The 22,501-nt window shown below is 42.5% G+C and overlaps 1 protein-coding gene across 1 annotated transcript in view; it reads right to left on the reverse strand.

Moving 5' to 3' along the window:
* The window catches only part of TK2 (thymidine kinase 2), a 286,208-nt gene that overhangs the window by 196,276 nt on the left and 67,431 nt on the right, over window positions 1-22,501 (reverse strand). The window contains exon 5 of the mRNA XM_086947721.1: window positions 15,501-15,590. Coding sequence (XP_086803847.1) covers window positions 15,501-15,590 — 90 coding nt within the window. The remainder of the gene's footprint in view (window positions 1-15,500; window positions 15,591-22,501) is intronic.

A 22,501-nucleotide genomic window follows, 5' to 3' on the forward strand; every position in this document is an offset into this window, starting at 1 on the left:
AAAGAATTTGTCTAAGGGGCCAATTGCCAGTGGACCAGACTCTACAGAAGGAGTTATTAGGTGGCTATTTACAGAGTTTGTTGATGTGGACATTGCCATGTTAATCACTATTCAAATCCAACGTTTCTATGCCACTTACTGGATGAGATGCTATGTGTCACTGGTAAGGGGGGTGGCCCAGCCCGGCCTCCTTCGGCCCCGGACGGCCACAGATGGTCCCGCCCTTGTCCCGGGCTTCTCCCGGCGCGCTCCCGCTCGCTCCCGCGACGCGGGTGTCTTGGTTCGTTTTATTCCCTATCAGTGTCAATCATTGGCTGGTGGACAGGGGTGTGTGGCCAGCGGGGAGAGCAGCCCAGGTGTGAGCAATGGGCGCGCAGGGACTCCTGGATACTGGAGTCCCTGCCTGTGCTCGCAGCCCCGCCGGCTCCTCTGCCTGCCCGCTCCTCAGCCGTGTACACTCGACAACCAGCAGCCCCAGATGACCAGGCGCTGCGGGACCCGCGAAGCGGGTCCGGCGAGGTCAAAGGTCCCAGATGAAGCACTATAGATCCCACGAAGAGGCGCACCCTCGGTCAGCAGCCCGAGCAACAGCAGTTACAATTTCCAGGTAATCCCTTACAATTTCCAGGTAATTCAATATCATAATCCAAGAAGTGTCAGTTCCTGAAGAAGGGTTTCTTTCACCAATCTTTTCCAATTTGATTTTAAATTTCTAGAGCGCACGAATGCCCTTGGACATCTTGGCGCTAGCATTTATTACTTTCCTAAACTGAAAGCTAAAAAACAAATAGGAGTAAAAGACTAAAAAGAAAGAACAGCCAGGATTTCAGTTGTTTCCGAAAGCTTGCCATATTAGACTAACATTAAAGGTCCCTAGGCAGTCTATTCCACAATCGGCAAGTAGAGTGAACAAAGCTTCTGGCACACCACAAAGCTTTCTTGATTTATGGAACAATGACGGATTTGGAGGCTGCAGAATGCAACTGTCTGTTAGGGGTTTACCACACAAATTTTCTTTGCAGGTACTCTGGTGCAAACCCATGCAGTGCTTTATGCGCCAAGCAGAGAACCTTAAAGGCCACTCTTCTAATGGTAGTAGCAGGACCAGAGAGGGAGAGCGCATCTGCAGCGGTAGCACTCCTCTCTCCTGAATTAACTGTCACACCGGGGAAGTGCAACCCTCAGCGCCCTCCGTACTCCAGGGCATGGTGCTAGAACCTCCAGCACTCACCCCGTGCTGCTTTGCAAAGATAGGATGGCAACAACACAGTGCCAAACCTACTCTGGTACTTCTTCTCAGCCAGGGCAACCTACCAGGCCCAAAGTCCCAAGGGGCAGAACTGGCCAGCACTTAGGGAACCCCAGGAGACAGCAGCTGGGTCCCACAGCGGTTCCTCCTCACGGCCAGCAGTACTTCAGCTCCAAGCAGGTCCAACCAACATGGGGTCATAGCCCCAATACTTATACCACATTTGTCTTTGTTCCTAGGGTCTGCGCCCGGTTCTTACCAGTTCTGGGGGGTACTCCATCATTTCTATACAGTGCTCAAACACCTTTACCTTTAGGTTAGGCTCTGGCCCCAGACACACCACAGGGGAGCAGAGCCAACATTGTACAAGGCAGTCACAGACCTATTCAGGGTCGGGGGCTACTCCTCCCACTACTCTAAATGCAGATCTGCCTATTCAGCCTAGTGCTGACTCACCCAGACCCTCTGGAAACATAGCACTTCCCCAGCCACTGTCACTCCAGAGCCAGAACTGCAATACACATCAGGTAGACACAAAGACACATAGCACTCAGAAATGCCAACTTCTAAAAGTAGAAACAAAAGGGTGGCTGGGCCCAATGGGAGGGAGGGTAGGTAGGGCCACACTAAATTGAAACAAAACATGTTTACCTATGCCTCCAAAATATCAGTTAAACACCACTTGATTGAGGATAAACAATAATTTATTAGTTTACCCCGACAATGATTTATGTCTTTGAATCATATTTTAGTTAACGACAATTCTCTTCATTATTTACAAACAACAGACATAAGATCACCATCAACCTCATATCTAGCCATATACAATTCAAAAGAATAATTAGTGCATATGAACAGTGCAAAAGAAACAATCAAACACAATTAAGGGAAAAATTCATACTCTTCACATGGACAAAAATTGTCATGGACAAAAATCAAATAAAGAAGAACAATTCATGGAAGCAAATCACAATTAGGGAGCGAGCGAGGGAAAAAAGTGTTTTTGTTCAAATTCAACCCTCAACTCATCAGACACAATCAATATGTACTCTTGAGAAATGAAAAGCCCATTTTAAACATCAGTCATGTTGGCCAACATGACTGATGTTTAAAATGGGCTTTTCATTTCTCAAGAGTACATATTGATTGTGTCTGATGAGTTGAGGGTTGAATTTGGACAAAAACACTGTTTTCCCTCGCTCGCTCCCTAATTGTGATTTGCTTCCATGAATTGTTCTTCTTTATTTGATTTTTGTCCATGACAATTTTTGTCCATGTGAAGAGTATGAATTTTTCCCTCAATTGTGTTTGATTGTTTCTTTTGCACTGTTCATATGCACTAATTATTCTTTTGAATTGTATATGGCTAGATATGAGGTTGATGGTGATCTTATGTCTGTTGTTTGTAAATAATGAAGAGAATTGTCGTTAACTAAAATATGATTCAAAGACATAAATCATTGTCGGGGTAAACTAATAAACTATTGTTTATCCTCAATCAAGTGGTGTTTAACTGATATTTTGGAGGCATAGGTAAACACGTTTTGTTTCAACTTCTAAAAGTGGCATTTCTAAAATAGTGACAATAAATCTGCGCACACCATTAAGCAGCAATTATTACCACAATTCCAAACATACCAAACTTGATCACACTACTCCTCTCAGAACAGGAATTACCACTGGCACACAAATCAGGGAATCCCCGATGCATTACTATGAGAGGGCAGCCTCACAGTAGTGAGAAACCAAAATGGCTGTTTGTCACTACCAGGAGATGCCACACAGTTATGGCACATGTCCTAGCTTTTACCTACATTGCACCCTGCCCATAGGGCTAGCTAGGGCCTACCTTAGGGGTGATTGATATGTAGTAAAAGGGGAGTCGCAGACGTGGCAACCACTTTATGCGCCACGTCACAGCAGCAGTAAACTGCACGCACAGGCCCTGCAATGGCAGAGAGCCTGAGACAGGTTTGAAAGGCTACTTTGGTGGGTGGCGCAATCAGCGCTACAAGCCCACCAGTAGCATTTAATTTACTGGCCCCGGGTAAAGGAGATACCACAATATTGGGGACTGATAGGTAAATTAAATATGTCAAACAGGTGTAGACCAATCTTACCAGGTTTTACCATAGAGAGCACATGCACTTTACGCTGGACAGCAGTGATAAAGTGCCCAGAGTCCTAAAACCACCAAAACCATGTCAGAAAAAAGACTAGGAGGAAGGCAAAAAGTTCAGGAATGACCCTGAAAAAAGGGCCAAGTCCAACAAGGACCTTCGCTGGTAATGGTAGATGCAAAATGGGCAGATAATTTTTCTCTCCTTTAGGATTGAGGGCTTTTCCAACAAAGGAAGAATTGAGGCTTTTTCCATTCTGTGGGGAAAGTACCTACATTGATAATGGTGTTTAACGAAGTAGTGAGAACCAAGGTTATCTAATCAGCTATATCATGTAGTACTTTGGGCTGAGAGGGGTGTGTGGGGGCTCCTGATTTAGCGTGACCGTTTAAGTCAAGAACTTAGACAGTGGACAAAGGGTGAAAATTTCGGAGCTCACTGTTATTGGGACTCAAGTGGGCAATCTTGGAACCCTAGTTGATCGAGTGGAATCAAATTCACCATATACTGCCTCCACTTTCTTCTAGAAAAAGTCCGCCAGCTGATCACATTACGTCTGACTGAGAAGAAGAGCATTAGGAGGATTAGCGCAAGAGAGTGCCTAAACGTTTTTAAAAAGCTCCCTCGAAGAATGTGGCCAAATTGTTTTTTTTTCCATATATTAACTAGTTTTCTCCACAGTAATATGTTTTTATACTCCTGCATACATTCTTTATATCAACCCCTTTCCACTTCAGAATAATTTGTTCTTCAAACGTTCTCTGGCCTACGGCATTATTGTTTCAAGTCTCTTAAAAATGGGGATTAACCATGGTGTAGTGGATTTATTTCTATAGGTTTGTATGCATTTTAATAGTGCTAGCTTAGTAACTGCCTTATTGATTAATTCTTTGAAGTTTGCTGCAGCTACATTGGGGTCCTCAGTAAGCTGCAGCTGTTTAGCTTCAAGGCCGTCTGAAAATTCCATCTTGTTAATCCCCCTTCACAGGTGGGTTGCCACCTTCATTGTGAAAACATGGAGCGGCTGTAAAGCAGCTGCTCTGCTTTTCACCCGAGTGTGCATTCATCGCAATTGGGCACATTTTCATTGTTTGCGCGGGGCACATTTTCATTGTTTGCGCCAGGCACAGCTTTTTAAAGATCTGCCAGGTGCAATCAATGAAAATGCGCTTATTGTGTGCCGTGGCCCCTGGTATACTCTGATCATGGCAGACAGAGCTTGGCTGACAAAAAGTCAATGATTGCAAATGGCCATGAGTAGCTCCTAGCACAGGAACACTTTCACAACCTGTATCCAGTAGAAGCTCACTGAAATAAATCCTTGGATCAGATGCTAAAGAAGAGCTATCTAGATCAACAGACAGACTTAGAATATTATAGAAAAACACGATCACTCAAAGGTGCAGTAACTAGGACTGTGAGTAGAAGAGCCTGCTAGTCATGGAAATAAAGACATATACGTGCATCCTGAAAACACAGGAAAGCAACCATCCTATGGATCAACAAAATACACAGTGAACTGAACTCAGTCCAAATGCAGAATCTTCTAGTGGATGCTTTTGTGAAAAACAAGAAAAAACGCATGTGATAAGGCCAGGTTGGGATGTCAAAATAGGCTATTTTGAGAGTTAGGACCATAGGCAGTCCTCTGGCTGGAGAGTTGGGACAACAGAGAGACCATCTTGAGCATCTCTTTGGACAAGAAGAAGTTAAAGACACAAGTGTCCAGGATGGCATGGAGTGTTTGATAGCTCACTTTCCACCACAAAGAAGAAGATTAGCAACTGTGCCCAATCTCATTCAGTAGCAAGCATTTGGGCTCAGTCTACTCCAGTGAAATGAGTTTCAGAACATTCAGCAGTTTCTGAATTTTAAGTAGCAACAGGTGGCGGTAGGCACAAATGGAAGAATGGCTTGCTTAGAAGAAAGTCAAGTACCTTCCGAATCCATCTAAGGCAATGCCACTCTAGGTCAGCAAGAATACTTAAGGCCTAATTCACAAAAGTAAACTTACACTTTTGTGTAGTTTTACTATTTTCTTTGCTATTCACAAACTACAAGTTAATTTAAGTGCAAGATTGTGGAGTCTCTGCATTCATGTGGAAAACTCTGCACATAAAAAAATAGGACATGCCCATCTTTATATATGCGGAGTTCTCTGACCCAACTGAGGAGTTTCCGCTGCTGTAAACTTACTAGTAACTGGTAGTTTGTAAATAGCAAAAAAATAGTAAACGTACACAAAAGTTTAAGTTTACCTTTGTGAATCAGACCCCTAGACTCTTCAATTAGTCAGGGAGGCATGTCCCCTTATTAACTTGGGGGAGGTAGCATTAGTCTTCATTTGATCAAAACTGAAGCCTTCGGAGAAGAAGCCCTTGGTGTATTTAGAAGTGCCTTAAATGATATGTTGGAAAATTGTTTGCAACAGCCTCATTGCAGAAGAAGCATTGGTGGAGCTTAAGAAATTACTAGATGGACTGCAGATACATTCTTTGGCGGCACTTTAATTCCCAAAGGCCACAAACAGCTCAGTCAGCAATAATTGGTGAAGCCAAGCATATTTAACAACAGAGGCCCGCAAAGCCATATCGTCTGTTGCAGTAGGTACATGATCAGGCATATAGGTAGTATGTTTCTTCAATCTCCTCCTTTGAGAAAGAAAGGAATGTATGTCCTTGAACTTTATAATTTTTTTCCACATCTGGGGGTGCAGGTAATCAAGAAGGGGCCAGAGTTTATCTGACTGTACATGGTCCTTTATGTAGATTGTACTGCACACTGTGCCTGGGAACTTGTAATCCCTGTCAGGAGTTGTACAGGCAGCTGAAGCAAGTCAATTGCCTCAGCTCACTGTGGCAACAACACAAGATTTCACTGAATGAGGTCCAGGCTAAGCAAAGGCACTTTGGTAGCAGAGTCTTAAACTTGCTACTAAGTACTTTTAGAGAAACCTGTACAGTAAAACTGGTCTACTTTTAGATTTCATGTGACCTGTTCAAGTAGTCCTTTGGTAGACAGACTGCAGATCTCAGATCTGGGACCCCTACTCCATAATGAAGGCATGGGGATGAGCCCCAGGGGTACCCACCACACACTTAAGCCAGATGTCAAGTGGATTAGAGGGTAAAGAAAGCTACGTGGAACCTCTTCCAAAGGCTTGGCATTGGGTAATGTTTACAAAAACAACTAGGACGGACCTGTCTAGCAGATTGTCCGAAACTGCAGTGCCCAGCAACGCAGGGGTTTGTTAGAAGAACCCTCACACACCAACCTAGTTGGGGTCATGCTTCATTATTGGGTTCCCTGCTGAGTAGCCAAATGCCACTCAGCTGTGCTGCGACACCTGATTACAGTGGAGCTGGGTTTTTTGTGAAAGTGTGATGAAGTGGTGTATTAAAAATATCTCTGGGACTCTAACTGATGATGTACTTTATTCCCAGCGGCCCAGGATATAATCAAAACAAGTGGAGAACTACATGAGACTATTTAATTGAGTTTCAGTTATCTGTTCGGTCGACATTTTTCAGCCCATGTAAAACAGTGACAGGCTTTCTTCAGGACCTTACTCACAGTGAATAAAAAATGTGGTGTAGGTGAAAAAGTGAAAGTGAGTGGAAAAACATAATTACGCCACATGTATGTGCATTTCAAGCAGCATACAGGCTAAGGTGTGCTACCTTATGCTGTGTGGACTGATCGTATTTCGCGTCCACCTTTGGTAATTTACCTGTAAAGGAATTTAACAAGACAAAACAATACAACATTTAACATATAAATTCCAATATAGTCCCTCAATGGCGGTATGGTGGTGATTTAAAAGAACACGCAGTGTCTTTCATACGTGTTAACCATTCATTCACAAGACATGCATGCCAAAAAATAATTTTTGTGAAGGAAGTACATGCTTGTGACAGGGCTAGATATAGCGGATACATCGTGGTTCCTGTGGCGTTGGAAAAACGCATAACAGCCACATCATAACTGGCCAGGAGTTAACGAATTTGCACTCCGAGGTGTAGTAATAAATGAGCACTATACGTAAAATAACTTTATTAATACATTTAGTGAAGAGTGTGGCCAAAAGTAATCTAGTGGCCCGTGAAATTTATCCTATTCAGGAAAGAAGTGTATAAAAATATATTTACATTTGTTACGAAAATACAACGTAAATCAGGTCCTGGGGGCGGGAGACCCTCAGCCTCACTATCTGTTTTTGGGAGATACGGGCTAGCCATGTCGGGCTAGCGTCTTCGTAAAAGGAAGAAGGATCACGAAATCTGACGGAGCGCGTCCTGCGAGCACAACTAGTTTTGCACTTACTTGTGTTGAAGGGCTCACCCATCTGAAACCTATTCTGGACTCCGCAGGATCTGGCTGGTGCTTGAGCGGGGTACTGCCATGTTGTTAGATAGCAGGATAGCGCAGGTAAATTGCCGGTCGTTTGGGCGTCACCCCCGTGGTGACGGTAGCGCCCGGGCACTAGACTGCTAAATTGTCAAGCGTACAGACGTAACTACCTACCCTTGCAAAACAATCAGACAGAAAGATTGAAGACAGAAATTCAAGAGATGGTGAAGGAAGCAGAAGACAATGGGCACATCAGCAAGGAGGCGGCCCAGTTTCTTACCAGCTCATCATGGAAAATCCCCTATTTCTACACCATACCAAAAATACACAAAAACAAAATACCACCACCAGGACACCCGATAGTATCAGGCATTGGATCTGTTCTAGAACCCCTATCCACATTTTGTGACTTCTACCTACAACCTATTGTGCAGGATACCACCACCTACCTAAAAGACACCAAAGACCTTCTGGGGCAAATCAAGGATCTCACTTTCGATCCAAATACGTATTTTTTGGTAAGCCTGGACATAGAAAGTTTGAATACTAGCCTACCGCAAGATGACATGCTCAATGTACTAGAAGTCTCCCTAAATACCATCATTTGGGAACATAAAACACCAAAATCTTTTATCCAGGCATGTGCAAGTCTAGCGTTAAAAGAAAGTTACTTTGAATTTGAGGGCCAACTATACCTGCAAACCTATGGTACATCTATGGGCAGCACTTTTGCCCCGAGTGTGGCAGGTTTGTATGTCTACAATTTTGAAATGACACGATTATTTAACCCTGACAACCCAATCATTACCAACATACTATTCTATAAGAGATACATTGATGATCTCCTAATCTGGCATGGCACCGTAGAATCTCTAGACTCTTTTTTATGTAGATAAATGGTCAAGATCCCAACCTTAAATTCACCTACATAATAAGCCGGCATACAATCACATTCCTAGATCTAGACATCTCCCACATGAATGGCAAACTAGACACAAGGACACACTTTAAGACAACTGCGAAGAACTCTTTCCTGCACTACACCAGCTTTCACCCTCGCTCTCTCAGAGAGAACCTGCCATATGGGCAATGCCTGCGACTACGGAGGAACTGTAGTAATCTCCAGGATTTAACCCTTTCGATGCTCATGACGAGCTCAGCTCGTCATGAGGCACAGTTGAGCTGTGCTGATGACTAGCTCAGCTCGTCATGAAACTATAATGATCAAGGATTTTCAGCACAGAAGGGGAAAACCCCTAGCAGTCAAGGTGTTAAAAAAACAGGCAGACTTATTGTCACACAAACTAGAGGATATCCAAAAAGAATCACCGACAAAGCAAAGAAAAGGGCATGCAATCAAAACAGATGCCCTTCTTGAACAAAAAGCACCCAAGGAACAATCCATTCCATTGACCTGTGTAACCACATTCAATACCGTGGCCAATAAAGTTTCAAGCATTGTCCAAAAACATTGGAAAAAACTTAACTCAGGCAACCAACAATGGGAGAAGCCCCTATTCTCTTACCGAAAGGGGAAGAGCCTAAAAGATAAATAGTATCGACCAGACCACCACAACTTCTAAAACAAACTAACACGATACAAAATGCATGGGGCTTACCAAAGATTACAGGCCATTTCCCCTGCTGTGACTGCAGCGTGTGCCATTTGGCACAACCAGCTAGATCTCTAAATTTAGAACCAGGCAAAGTGTGGGAAATACAGAGACATACAAATTGCAATACTGCCAATGCAATATATCTAATCACGTGCCCATGCAAATTAAGATACGTCGGTGTGACCAGTCGAAAGGTAAAAACAAGAGTGTGCTAACACAGTAGCAATATTCGGTGCAAAAGAAATACCACTCGAATGACAAACCATTTGCTAGAAATGGGCCACGCCACAAATGACATGGAATGGACCATCATTGAGCACTTGGACAACACACCCACTCAACAACAACTGTTGGAATAAGAATAACAATGGATATACCGGATATCCACCCATCCGCATGGGTTAAACAATAACATTCCGTGGAACGGTCTGAATAAATGATCCAGAGCAGGATATAGCTTAAGGCCATTTAAATAGGGGTGTGTCTTAACACCAAACACTAAGATGTGAGGTATTGCTGAACAAGAAATAACAAAGCCATTGCAGCTTGACATCTAAAAACCAACTGTTTGACATAACACCCTTAACTTTAAACACAGCCTAAACAAATATATTCGCAATAACAGTGAGTAGCCGATAGTGTCCAGCTTACTTCAAACACTTACTAATCCCAAATCAACAAGTCTGCGGTTATCTTTACTAGTGAAAAGCCCGCAGCCATGACACACTTGTTGTCTACCTTGCTCTAAACAAATGCCAGTTTTATCAGGAAAACTGTGTGTTGTAGTACTAATTTGGGAGCAGCCACTAATTATGACACATAGGAGGCCATCACGCATTGACATCATGCTCCAACATATCAGTATTGACAGACTTGCTATACAATGGCTATACAGTTGTAATTAGTTTCTCTTCCTTCTGACACATACAGCGCATGCGCGCTTGTCCAACGGCTCCCTCACGTGTAAAAAGCTAGCATTCTAGGGTTAGGACGCCAACGTTACTAAGTAGGCAATGCGCTAGCAGTACCCACAATCCCTTACAATACGTGCGCAGCCTTTCACGCCTGACAATTTAGCAGTCTAGTGCCCGGGCGCCACCTTCACCACGCGGGTGACGCCCAAACAACTGGCAATTTACCTGCGCTATCCTGCTATTTAACAACATAGCAGTAGCCCGCTAAAGCACCAGCCAGGTCCTGCGGAGTCCAAAATAGGTTTTCAGACGGGTGAGCCCTTCAACACAAGTAAGTGCAAATCTAGTTGGGCGCGCAGGACACGCTCCATCAGATTTCGTGATCCTCCTTCCTTTTACGAAGACGCTAGCCTGACATGGCTAACCCTTATCTCCCACAAACAGATAGTGAGGATAAGGGTCTCCCGCCCCCGGGACCTGATTTACGTTGTATTTTCGTAATCAATGTAAATATATTTTTATACATTTCTTTCCCGAATAGGATACATTTCACGGGCCACTAGATTACTTTTGGGCCACGCTCTTCACTAAATGTATCAATAAAGTTATTTCACGTATAGCGCTCCATCATTACTACACCTCGGAGTGCAGATTCGTTAGTTCCTGGCCAGTTATGATGTGGCCTTTATGCGTTTTTCCAACGCCACAGGAACCACAATGGATGCGCTAGATCTAGCCCTGTCACAAGCATGTATTTCCTTCACAAAAAATCATTTTTTGGCATGCATGTCTTGTGAATGAATGGTTTAAACGTATGAAAGATACTGCGTGTTCTTTAAAATCACCACCATACCGCCATTGAGTGACTATATTGGAATTTATATGTTAAAAGTGGTATTGTTTTGTCTTGTTAAAATCCTTTACAGGTAAATTACCAAAGGTGGACGCGAAATACAGTCAGTCCACACAGCATAAGTTAGCACAGCTTAGCATGTGTGCTGCTTGAAAAGCACATACACGTGGCGTAATTACCTTTTGCCACTCAATTTCACTTTGTCACCTACACTACATTTTTAATTCACAGTGAGTATGGTCCTGAAGAAAGCCCAGCACTGTTTTACATGGGATGAAACAAATCAACCTAACAGATAACTGAGACTCTATAAATAGTCTCATGTAGTTATCCACTTGTTTTTATTATATCCTGGGCCGCTGGGAATAAAGTACATCATCAGTTAGAGTCCCAGAGATATTTTTAATACACCACTTCATCACACTTTCACAAAAAACCCAGCTCTACTGTAATCAGGTGTTGCAGCACAGCCGAGTGGCATTCGGCTACTCAGCTGGGAACCCGATGATGAAGCATGACACCAACTAGGTTGAGGGTTCTTCTAACAAACCCCTGCGGTGCTGGGCACTGCAGTGTCGGACAATCTGCTAGACAGGTCCGTCCTAGTTATTTTTGTAAACATTTATCCAGGGCAAGGATGGCCCACAACCAGTCCTAGCTCTCTCATTTGTTTTTTGTATTGGGTAATGTTTCACAGAAAAGCTTTCTCCTAAAGGTGGGAAGGCAAAGTCTTAAATTTCCTAGGAGATTAGTCTTGATCCATATGACTCAAAGCAGGTGAAGATCAGGGCATTGAGACTGGTTTGACTTTCAAGCAGGAACAATGGTATTGTCATACAGACAGTCAGAGGAAGCAAAGATGGGAATTTGATACCTGATTTCCAACAGATTCCTCTACACACATTGCAAGCAGAGCAGCAAAAGTGGAATGTCTCTCTGCTTACAGCCAGTAATGCTCTTTGACCAGGAGTCTTGGTACCTCTTTAGACACAACCATATTGTTTCTTCGCCTTGAAAACCATCTAAAAAACTGTAGTACATGGCATCAGAGGAATTTGGGCTTTCTGCTTTGACAGCATCAGTGGATAGCCGCGGTTAGTAATACATCACAGGTCCACTAGAAGTCTGCCCACACACTATCATAGAGAAATCATTGGTATAAAGTGTTCTGTACTTCAGGCCACTCTCTAGAAAATGTAAAAAGACATATAGCCATTCAAGATGGTACTTGTGGATGAAGCGTACATAATAAAAAAAATCATAAGGCATCACATTTTTAAAGACACTCACAGGCAGCGTACCGCGAGTCCTTGCAGCAAAAACACAGAATGGGCCCACCAACAATATTCCTCCAAAAAAGGAAAAAAGGATGAAAATGTCAGTGCTGTTGCAAACGTGAAGGCAGAAAGTGCTGGTAGTCAGGGAGAGATATACCCTTGTAAGCTGTGCAAATGTGTTGAGTTGGTCTAGACAGTAGTTAACCCCTTCCCTGCACCGCGAATTCCGCAGCTGCGTGGGGGAGCTAGGGGGTGAGCGCGGCGCTGCTGTGCTCATGAAGTAATCACGCCGTCATGAGTCACGGGCGGCGTGTGCTAATGACGGCGAGGTTCCATCTTGACCCCACCCGCTCTTGAATTTGCCCGTGCAGGCGGGGAATTAGTGCCGCGTGGGCGGAGCGGAAGCGGCATGACGGAACCACGCCGTCATGAGCACACGCCACCGGTGACTCATGACGGCATGGTTCCGTCATGAGCACCCAAGGTGCTAAATATACCCATAAGTACGATGGAAGGGTGCAAAAATAAACGGCAAAAATAGGAAAAAACTATACAACTTTTATTTTATTTCAGGGCCTTTTGATATCTAAAGTGAAAGTCATTGTGGAAGTGGCAATCCATGTGGAGGGAGATATTTCAATTCTAGCAATACCACAGTCTAATCTCTTAACCAATACGTCTACTCTTAATATATTGGTATTGGGTGCTGATCCGTTCACCAAAATAATGTTGCTTTTCAAAAACAGGATCCTCTACAGTTCTGATCGTAACCTCTCTGGATGTTGTGCTACAATTTGTTAGCAGTAGAATATTATTTGGACAAAAACGAGAAAGAGCTACCATCAATGTTTAAGTCGGACGCAGGAAAATCCATATTTTCCTATCCGAATGTTTGTAGGAAGTAAACAACTGGACTTGGTGCAAAGACAATCCTTAGAGTTCAAAATCATCAAACACAGTATTACACCATTGATATCATAACAGGAACATATAACGGAGTTCAGCTTTGAAGGTGGTCTGCTGCAGATTATGGGGGCGCAACATGGACAGTCTTCCAGCAAACACTCTAAACTTAAAAATGCTGGCCTAATCTAGAATTCAGGTACTATCTTTCAGCGACAGGTTAACAACTTCAAAGCTCATGTGTATTTAAAACAAAATGTCAGTGGTAAATTCAAAGACTGTAACATGTTGTTTGACAGTCTTGCAAAATTTAAGTTAAGTCTGAAGCTTGACACCTTGATCGCAGGATGGTCTGAGCAAAACACAACTTGTTATTCATATTTTAAACATCTCAGTGATATCCTGTTGTGATAAACGAAATATTCCAGATTATACCTAACGTTATACAAAATGGTCATATCAAATTTGCAGCAATCCCACTGACCCCCATGTTTCCCCACTCTCTTATGGCAGTGGTTTATGGTCACTGTACAGACAATTACTTTTCCACTGAATGATGCAGCGAGGCTGCTGCTGAAACAAACAAGATGGGCGCATGCCACACCACACCTGCAAAAATTGCATTGGTTGCCAGTCAAACAGAGGGTCATTTTTTAGGGCTGTGTATTGCACACAAGACATTGTTTGGTACGGTGCCAGCTTATATTAAGGAACGTCTAGAGCACTATGTGCCCGGCCAATGTTTACGTTCCTTTGGAGCCTTTTTACTGACCTTTCAACATTCTCAGTCTGGATACCTCAGTTCTGTAATGGGTTACCGGACATTCTGAGGAAAGAAGACAAGCTTCTTCCCTTTCAGAAAAAACTGCAAACTCACTATGTAAACAAGCATGACAGTAACTAGTATTGTAAAGCTCAGATAAGCCCCAAGAGACCAGTGGTATTTGCGCGCTATATAAAAGTTATTAACATAACATAACACTATAAACTTTAATGTGGTGCAATTTCAGAATTATCTTTTCCTGACAGTTCTGGATTACTAAATAGGCAAAGTAGGCACCGACCTATGGGCCCGCTTATTTTAGAGGCTCTGCGACAATGGATCAAAATAATATTGATCTGATCTTGAAAGAAAATTACAATCAAGCTTTCTTAAATTGTTTCCAAAAGATAGAAAATAATCAACTCAAAGAAACGAAAACTTAATATTAAAAGACTCTATAGAGAAAATACTGTATTAATGTAAGGTACCTATTAACAACTTAAAGTACATAAACCAGAGACGTCAGATTCACATAACAGTTCGTCTCTTAAAAGCTCATCCTCTGGGAGCGGTCTGTTTGTAAAAAAATCAGATGTAAACTACGTACATGTAATGTACAGTAATGATGGTCATCTCCATCTAGCGGCCGACGTGCACACTACTTAGTTCAATGTTATCCCACTAGAGTGCGTGCACGAGAAACCTTCACAAACAAAGCTTTCTGTGATTTAGTGTGTTGAGAGTTCCTGCCAAGTCAGACTCAAGACCCTAGTAGAATATTTGTGAGTAGAGGCTTCGAGAACGTGGACGAGTATATATACCCGAAGTCTGCGTTACTAAGTTCGGTTTTCTGAGTTATAATGATGTTTGATTAACTTTACTGTCTAATTTCTACAGTAACAGAATGACTATCTTGGTTTGAACTCCCTTGCCATTATGGCCACTGAATAAGACGTCTTGTAAAAGGTAGACTTCAAAGATATCCTGAAAGATTTAATCACAAATAAATTGAGGAAAGCGAATAATTAAAGTTTTGTTCGTTTACTAAAATTAAAAAAAATGTTTAGCTCTGTGTAGTAAAATTGGTTTATTAAAATTGTTTGTTGGTAAAATTAAAAACGTATTGTAGATAATTTGACAAGGGGGGGCTGAAATTTTGACTGCCTAGGGGCCTCCACAGGGTTAAATCCGGCACTGTTTCCTGAGAATGGTCTTCAGAGATGATTCAAAAGAAACATATACTGGCCCAGGCCAGGAACACCAAGAACTAATTTTGTTTATTCAGAAATTCCTGGCGGTACAGGATTGAAAGCTTGACTCGGTCATGTTTTTGGAAATTATCCTTTGCTCAGACCTAACCCTTTCTTCTATAGACTCATAACATTGAAGTCAAGTTAATGAAGAACTACACAAAAGCAAAACAATGTCTTTTTAGTATTAAAGGAGGGTACTTACCATGGGCCTTGTATGCATGTCTAACATTGTAAGCTGGACATAGGTCTGTAAGGTTATGCCCCATCGTGAAGAATCTTGATACATTAACCCCTAGACGACATGAAATTAAAATGAATTAAGCTGCATTTTATGAAAATATTTAACTAGAAAGTAGTCCCAATTCTTTAACACACCCGAATAATAAATAATACTGTGAGATATGCCATCAAAATAATAAAGAGAAAACAGGACTATAACTGAGGCAAAACTATGAACTCATTAAGGGTGGAGAAAAGGGGTGGGATCTTGCGGTTTCCATTATTCTCACATTTGCTTATCATTTAACTCTATATTTCAATAACTGCTGTATAAAATGAATGATGGCTAATTTTCTTTATTGGGAGAGTTAACCGGAGAGGTGACTGTTCCATTCCAAATCAGAGGGCTGACATTCTACTTTATCCTCTGGGATTTTTTTATCCTCCGCAGAGCGTGAAGCACCTGGTGGAGGTCCCAGCTAGTCAACCTTTATTTAATGGGTGCCCCACTGTGTAAGGTAAAGGGCCCTGCAATGACTTGCAGCTAAGTAACAGATCTGCACCATTAACACATCTAGAGAAGCAAGATTGACACATAGCCAGCCTGGACGTGCCCTCAGGTGGGACAAATGGTAGTCCACCACCCAGGTATCTAGCTACTCGCTATCCAGGGCTGAAATGTTGCTGGAGTGAGTCATGTTCTAAATGATGAGCAAGAAATGTCAATATTGCACTCATATGAAGTAATCTGCCTACAAGAGAACTGGAATTCTACTGGTGATTGGAGTATGGATGAATTTGCCACTTTCTCTGTAAATGGCAAGCCCTCACCTCAAGAAAGACGGCGGAGGGGGTCTTGTGACCATCACACTGTGTCTAGGTTGTGACATGGAGATTGTTTCTTTGGATTCACCGAATATTTTAAGTGTGTTAATTTTTGATAACTCTTAAGCCGTTAGTAATTAATGTTTACAATTCAGTTTCATCACGATATCCCTGTGACAGAGTTAAGAAACTTTTAGAAACATATACACTGTCATTATTTAAACCTATGTCTATCCAAATTTTCAGGAGATTTTAACTTACACCCTTGTAAGTCACGTGGCACGATTGCAGGGACGAAATATCCATGTCCTGCTTCTAAACCGGTGTATTTTAGTCACTCCCAGCAGGGGGGAGTATATAACTGATGCACTCGCCAAATGCAATCTTATTAATTTGTTATCCAGAGAGGAGTTTTTTTTCGGACAGCCAAGTACCTACTTTAAAGGGCAGAGGCCGCAGCACCGCTAGTGATTATATTATTGTATCTGCTTGTCTATTTGGTTCCCTTATTGAGTTTAAAACCATGCGGAGTACCTATAGCGTTCATAACCCAATATGTGCTGAGCTCAGATTAGACGCATAAGTTATTAAACAGCCACAATTGCATAAGGGGCTACTTGCCCCAATGGTTCAGGGCCGCAGATTAAGATGTGCTCAAATAATCTCTGAGGACTTCCTAAAAAATTTGGTAATATCTTGCCAGAGCTGAGTTAACTGTCACAGTGGGGGGTTAACACCCTCGCTGCTGATGGTATTCCCCTCCTGTGCTGACCCTCATCGATTACCATTGTTCATGATGTGCTCAGCTCGTCATCAGCACAGCTCAACCGTGCCTCATGACGAGCTGAGCTCGTCATCAGCATCGAAAGGATTAATTGTTAGAGCTGAAACACTTTAGCTGCAGTGGGAGGCAGGGAGTCTCCTGCTAAAACCGAAAGCAAAGAAACAGACTTCGATTTCATAGAAGAGGAGACTCTTTGCCTCCCACTGCAGCTGAAATGACTGTCTGTTACTTGCTTTCAGTTTTAGCAGACATCCTTCCTCCCACTGCAGCTGAAGCATTTCAGCTCTATGAGTTTAACCCCATCCTGGAAGGGTTAGGTTTTAGCAGAAAGGAGAAAAAGTTTCTTTTAAATTTACACAGGTAGGCACGCAATGCCCACAGGGCTTCAAGTTGCCAAAAGGAAAATGCCAGCCAGCCATGTGTTGTTTAAACAGCCTGGAAATTGCTTGTCTTGAGCTAAATATGCTTATAAATAAATAAGTATGTATACATTTGTAATGTGACTTTTCGGTCTTTGTTACATTTTATTATCAGTCATGGATCATTCAGGCAGCCCTAGAACACAATTAAAAGTGCTTCTGTTTATATTTGCTGTTCAAAGTATGCACAGACAAGTGCTGACCATACAGCTTTAGGTGACTGTTTTTTTTGTATTTTTGTACTGCCTGGGACATCAAAATAAAGAGCTGGCAACCCTAATCACAAGACTACGTTTGTTGCAAGATCAGCACATTTATTTCCTCCACCCTGATCCCTGGTTAATGCCATAACAGCAATAGTTTAACTTATATCTGAAACCCTACACTGCCAATACCCTGCTGAATTACTTCAACTGTCTAGGAATGCACCTTGCAGTCAGACAACTCGTTCCTCATTCTCGCCCTTCAGTTTCATGCTCATCCTGCACTCAAAGTGATCACAATGCCCTCACACTGATCCGGATGCACTCCCACCATTCACCCGCTTACCCTGTACTCCCAGTGATCACTCTGCACTCAAAATGCACTTGCACTGTTCACCCTGTTCCTCACCCTGCAGTCACACAAGCACACTACTCACCCTGCACTCATGTGACACTTCACTCACCTGTCCCCCTTACTGCTCAATCTGCAATCTCCCTCAAATAAGAGCATCACTAACCATACATTCATTCGTCCCACTCTGCACTTACATCCGCACCCAAATTCATATGGTCACCTCACGCACCCTGCAGTCACTCCTCTTACCCTACTCTCAAACTTTCGCATGGCTCAGCGGGCACTCACATGGGCACTTCTGCCACCCACACAGCGCAGAGGTTTAATGTGCCTGCTACAAAGAACGAGTAGCATGCAGATCAAAGAACTGAGTGTGAGTAAACAATGAGTAGTGCTATAAAAAAACAAAATGTTTGCCCGAAAGGTGCCATATAGAGATGAGGTGCATTGTTGGTGAGGGGTAGTGAGGAAATTCATAGAGGAGGAGGAAATGGGGGAGGGGGCGCCAAAACAAACCTTTGCACTTTGTGCAACCTGTGCTAGGGCCAGCCCTGGCTGGGAGCGTTAGCCCCCACCCGAAGTTCGGGTATTGTTGCTCCCCTGTACACAAGTATGTGCATGTCGTGCCCCATCAAGGTTTCCGTCCTAAATTACAAATGGACACATTTACATACACTGCAATCCAGCCTTTCAGGGGCCCCCTTGATAGAGGCAGCTCTGTTTTTGCCCTGATGGACTGGAATAATTCCTTAACAAAATTCTTGAAAATATCATTTTGTTTCATTTCTTTTCAATGAGATTGATGTGAGAGAGCAGATTATTATTTGCTGAGAAATGTTGTTGTTTCATGCAACAACCATAAAAAAAGTTTATTTTAGATCAAAACGGGTCCTCACATATGAAACAATGGACGATCTCACAGATATTATTCGCTGTAAAATTAGTGGGCTGATGCTTTGTTACAACAGTGAAAACAGACATCGCTATCGCTGAATATTAGATGTAAACACTTAGAATTTCGACCTTATCGCCTGTGCACTGTTAGTAGCCTGGCTAAAGAGGGTATGGCAGAGCTGAGAATGAATCATTTAATCTCAAAGCTGTTCTGAACAGGGGTCCCCAAAATAGTATTGGCCCAGGGCAACTAAAATACTTAACATGTACATGCCACCACAAAGTCTGTCAGATAACATTGCTCTGAAGTAAAATAGACAACATCATTAATTTATTAACACCTTAGCTGCGTGTAAATATCCCTCCCCAGTGCTGCGCTGTCCATTGGAACTAGTGCTGAATGGACGTCCAATGGTCGTGCGCAGCACTGGGGAGGTAGCGCTCCTAACGACCGTTGGCCGTCAGCAGCACTTAAGGGGTTAACAGTTCTATTTTTTTTTAAACATAAACCTGACTTGTCCTGAACCCCCACTGCTTCAGGCAAGCAACTTATCGTACCACTAAGGAATTCTCAATTAGGTGTTCGCTCAGCGCCATCTCTGTGGGCTTTTACCTTTGTCTTCGGATTCGTAACTGGTTGGTGGGCAATTATCCCATTATAATGCTGCCTAAAACGTTTGTTAATGGTTTCTAGAGAAGAATTGTTTCTCGTGTACCAAATCTGAGCTAGGGAGTGCTCGAAAAATCTGATAACACGGTCTCCTTTACAGTCACTGTTTTGGTCAAAAATGTCTGCAGAATATTCAGCTTTGAGAGAAACTGCCATCAAAACTCCCTTGCCTTTCAGCTTGTCCTATTTATGTGAGATTGAGTTCTCAGCACTTGCGGCATTAAAGACTAAGTACCGTTTAAGACTGGATGTGGAGCACAACCGGAGGATGGCAGTAGCTAAAATCCAACGACAGATTGAGAGTCTCTGTGGCTAAAAACAAGCACACCCGGCACATTTACGTTGGTTGTGTTATTATTAATCTATGGCATGTGTAAAACAAAGCATCCTAGTAAAAACAATTTGCACACATTTTATCTTGGAAAATTGTGTTTTGAGCAGTGTAATAAGCCTCTGTCATTTCACCACACCCACCCACTCACAAACCTGCAGTTTACTAAACACTCTTATTGTGTTGAACATTATTTGACGGATATAGCCCGTGACATGCGTGTGGTGGTCGATTATGTAGTGTACCAGATCCTAGAAATTACTGTCAGGTGAGGGGGGCCCAACATCTAAGAAAATTCAGCTGGGGGGCTCAACCTACAAAAGTTTGAAGACCTCTGACTTAGAGGTAGCAGAACATTCTGGGAGGTGGTGAAACGCCACTTTTTTCATTCAGATGCTCAGCCCAAATTGGCTCTCATTATTCTCCCCCTCCCCTAGCTTGCGTATGTCATTTTGAGATTATCTATAAAGAGAAAATGGTAACTTCCTCCTCTGTTCATCCTCATAGGAGGAAGGTAATACTCTGTAGTTGGGAGGAAGTTGAGGACGATATACTGGCATTGCCCTCCGGAAAAGTCCCGGGCCTGGATGATGCACCAGGAAACCTATAAAAATCTCATGTTGATCTTTGGCCCCTATTATTACACAACACCTGACTTTTGTAGTCATATTCCCCCGAATGGTTAAAGTCAGTAATTATACCGGTATTGAAAAAAAGGAACAGAGCCGACCCAGCCTGTTACAGGCCAATATTTTCAATCGATGTGGAAGTTACAATTCTTAGGCCGCATCCTGCTGAAGAGGCTGTCAGAGTGGGCAGAAGATAATAAAGTACTGTCAGATATCCAATATTGATTCAGACCTGGTCGGGGAACGATCAAACAAGACCTTAACCATCACTTATTAATTAGTAAGTGTATCATAGTGAAGAAGAGCTCTATTCATTTTATTTATGGAAGACTTGGGTTTGACAGTCAATTTCACTAAAAGTCACACTATGGTACTCGGCCCTGGTAGTACTAAATCCAAAACGTACATACACAAAGCTAATGAATTCGGCAGGGAGACACATTTTGATATCTAGTCTTATTAGTGGAGACTAAGTTGAATTGGCAATTCTAACTCAATGTCCAGGCTCAGTCTCTTAACAGAGTATTTCATAGTTTAAAGCAGTTCTCAAAGCAGCTTGGCCAACCCCACATTAGATCAATTATTGATCTTTATAAAACAAAATGCATTTCAACAACAAGTTTTGGCTATGAAATCTGGGGATACAAGGATTGCGACCTTATTCAGGTGGCGGAAAATAATTTGCTAAGAAAGGTCGTGAGGTTTCCACAAACTGTCATGCGGGAGATGGTACATAAGGAATTGGGGGTTGGCTATATTTCCGGTATTTTTTTATCCCAGTCTGCCCGGTAATATTATGACTTTTAATTTGGATCAAGGAGGAATTAGAACTCAATAGAAGGTTCCGAAGAGATTGCCTTGCGCTGGATCATGGGCTTCATTTACCCATGATATACTATGTTAAGTGTACTTTCAGTAACCTTGGAACACCTGAGTGTAGTAAAATGAGGAAGGACCAATCCAGGCAGTTTTTCATGCAGATTTATTAAGGTAAGGAGTTATATGGGGGAGAGCCCCACCAGGAGCAGCCTCACTGCTGCTCAGCTCATCTCCAACTGACACTCACAGACATTCCATTCACACATACACTCAGGCTGAGCAGCAGAAGTATAACACTGAGTTATTCACCAACCCAGAATCTATCAATAAGGCAGAGGCTAAGAAAGCCTTTTCAGACAAAGCTCAGGAAAAGTGGGTGCAGAACGCATGGTCTAAAAAATCTCTTCTGCATTATGTAATAATTAAATCCACGGATCCTATTGAACCGTACTTATTACTTGATATGCCAGCTCACCGTAAGCGCCTTTTGACCTATTTTTGCCTTAACTTGCTCCCTCGGTTATTAGCGGGCTGGCACACGCAATCCGAGTTGTTTCTGTGATCATGCTGCTACGTTTGACACTTTGCATATTGTTTTTATATGTTCAACATTTTCCAGACTACTTTTTAAGTATATTCGTCCTTTGTTTTTAGATCAGATTTTATTCAAGTCCGACCAGCAATATTGTAGCTTCAATTTTTAGATTGTCCAACTATCTGCTTTTATGTTTCTTGGTTTTTATCTGGGGAGTTTCATTCATATGTATGATATGATATGTGGTTTTATTTTTCTGAAGATAGTATCTGTGTGCTTTTATGTTTTGTTTGACTAAAATCGAATAAAGAACATTGATGATGATAAACCTTCAGGGTTCACTTTAAGAGGACAACGTTGACTTCTTCACTCCTGAGTCCATTGGAGCTTCCCTGTGATTTTGCTTACCCTCTGAAGAACTGGTGACCTGTGCTAAGGATGAGCAATGTCTCCATCCGTGACGGCCTAGGAAAGATAAAAGGGGCCCTGACTACTAGAATGTAGAGCGGCAGAAGCAGGG

The sequence above is a fragment of the Lissotriton vulgaris genome, chromosome 12 (genome assembly GCF_964263255.1).
Source record: "Lissotriton vulgaris chromosome 12, aLisVul1.2, whole genome shotgun sequence".
NCBI lineage: Eukaryota > Metazoa > Chordata > Amphibia > Caudata > Salamandridae > Lissotriton > Lissotriton vulgaris.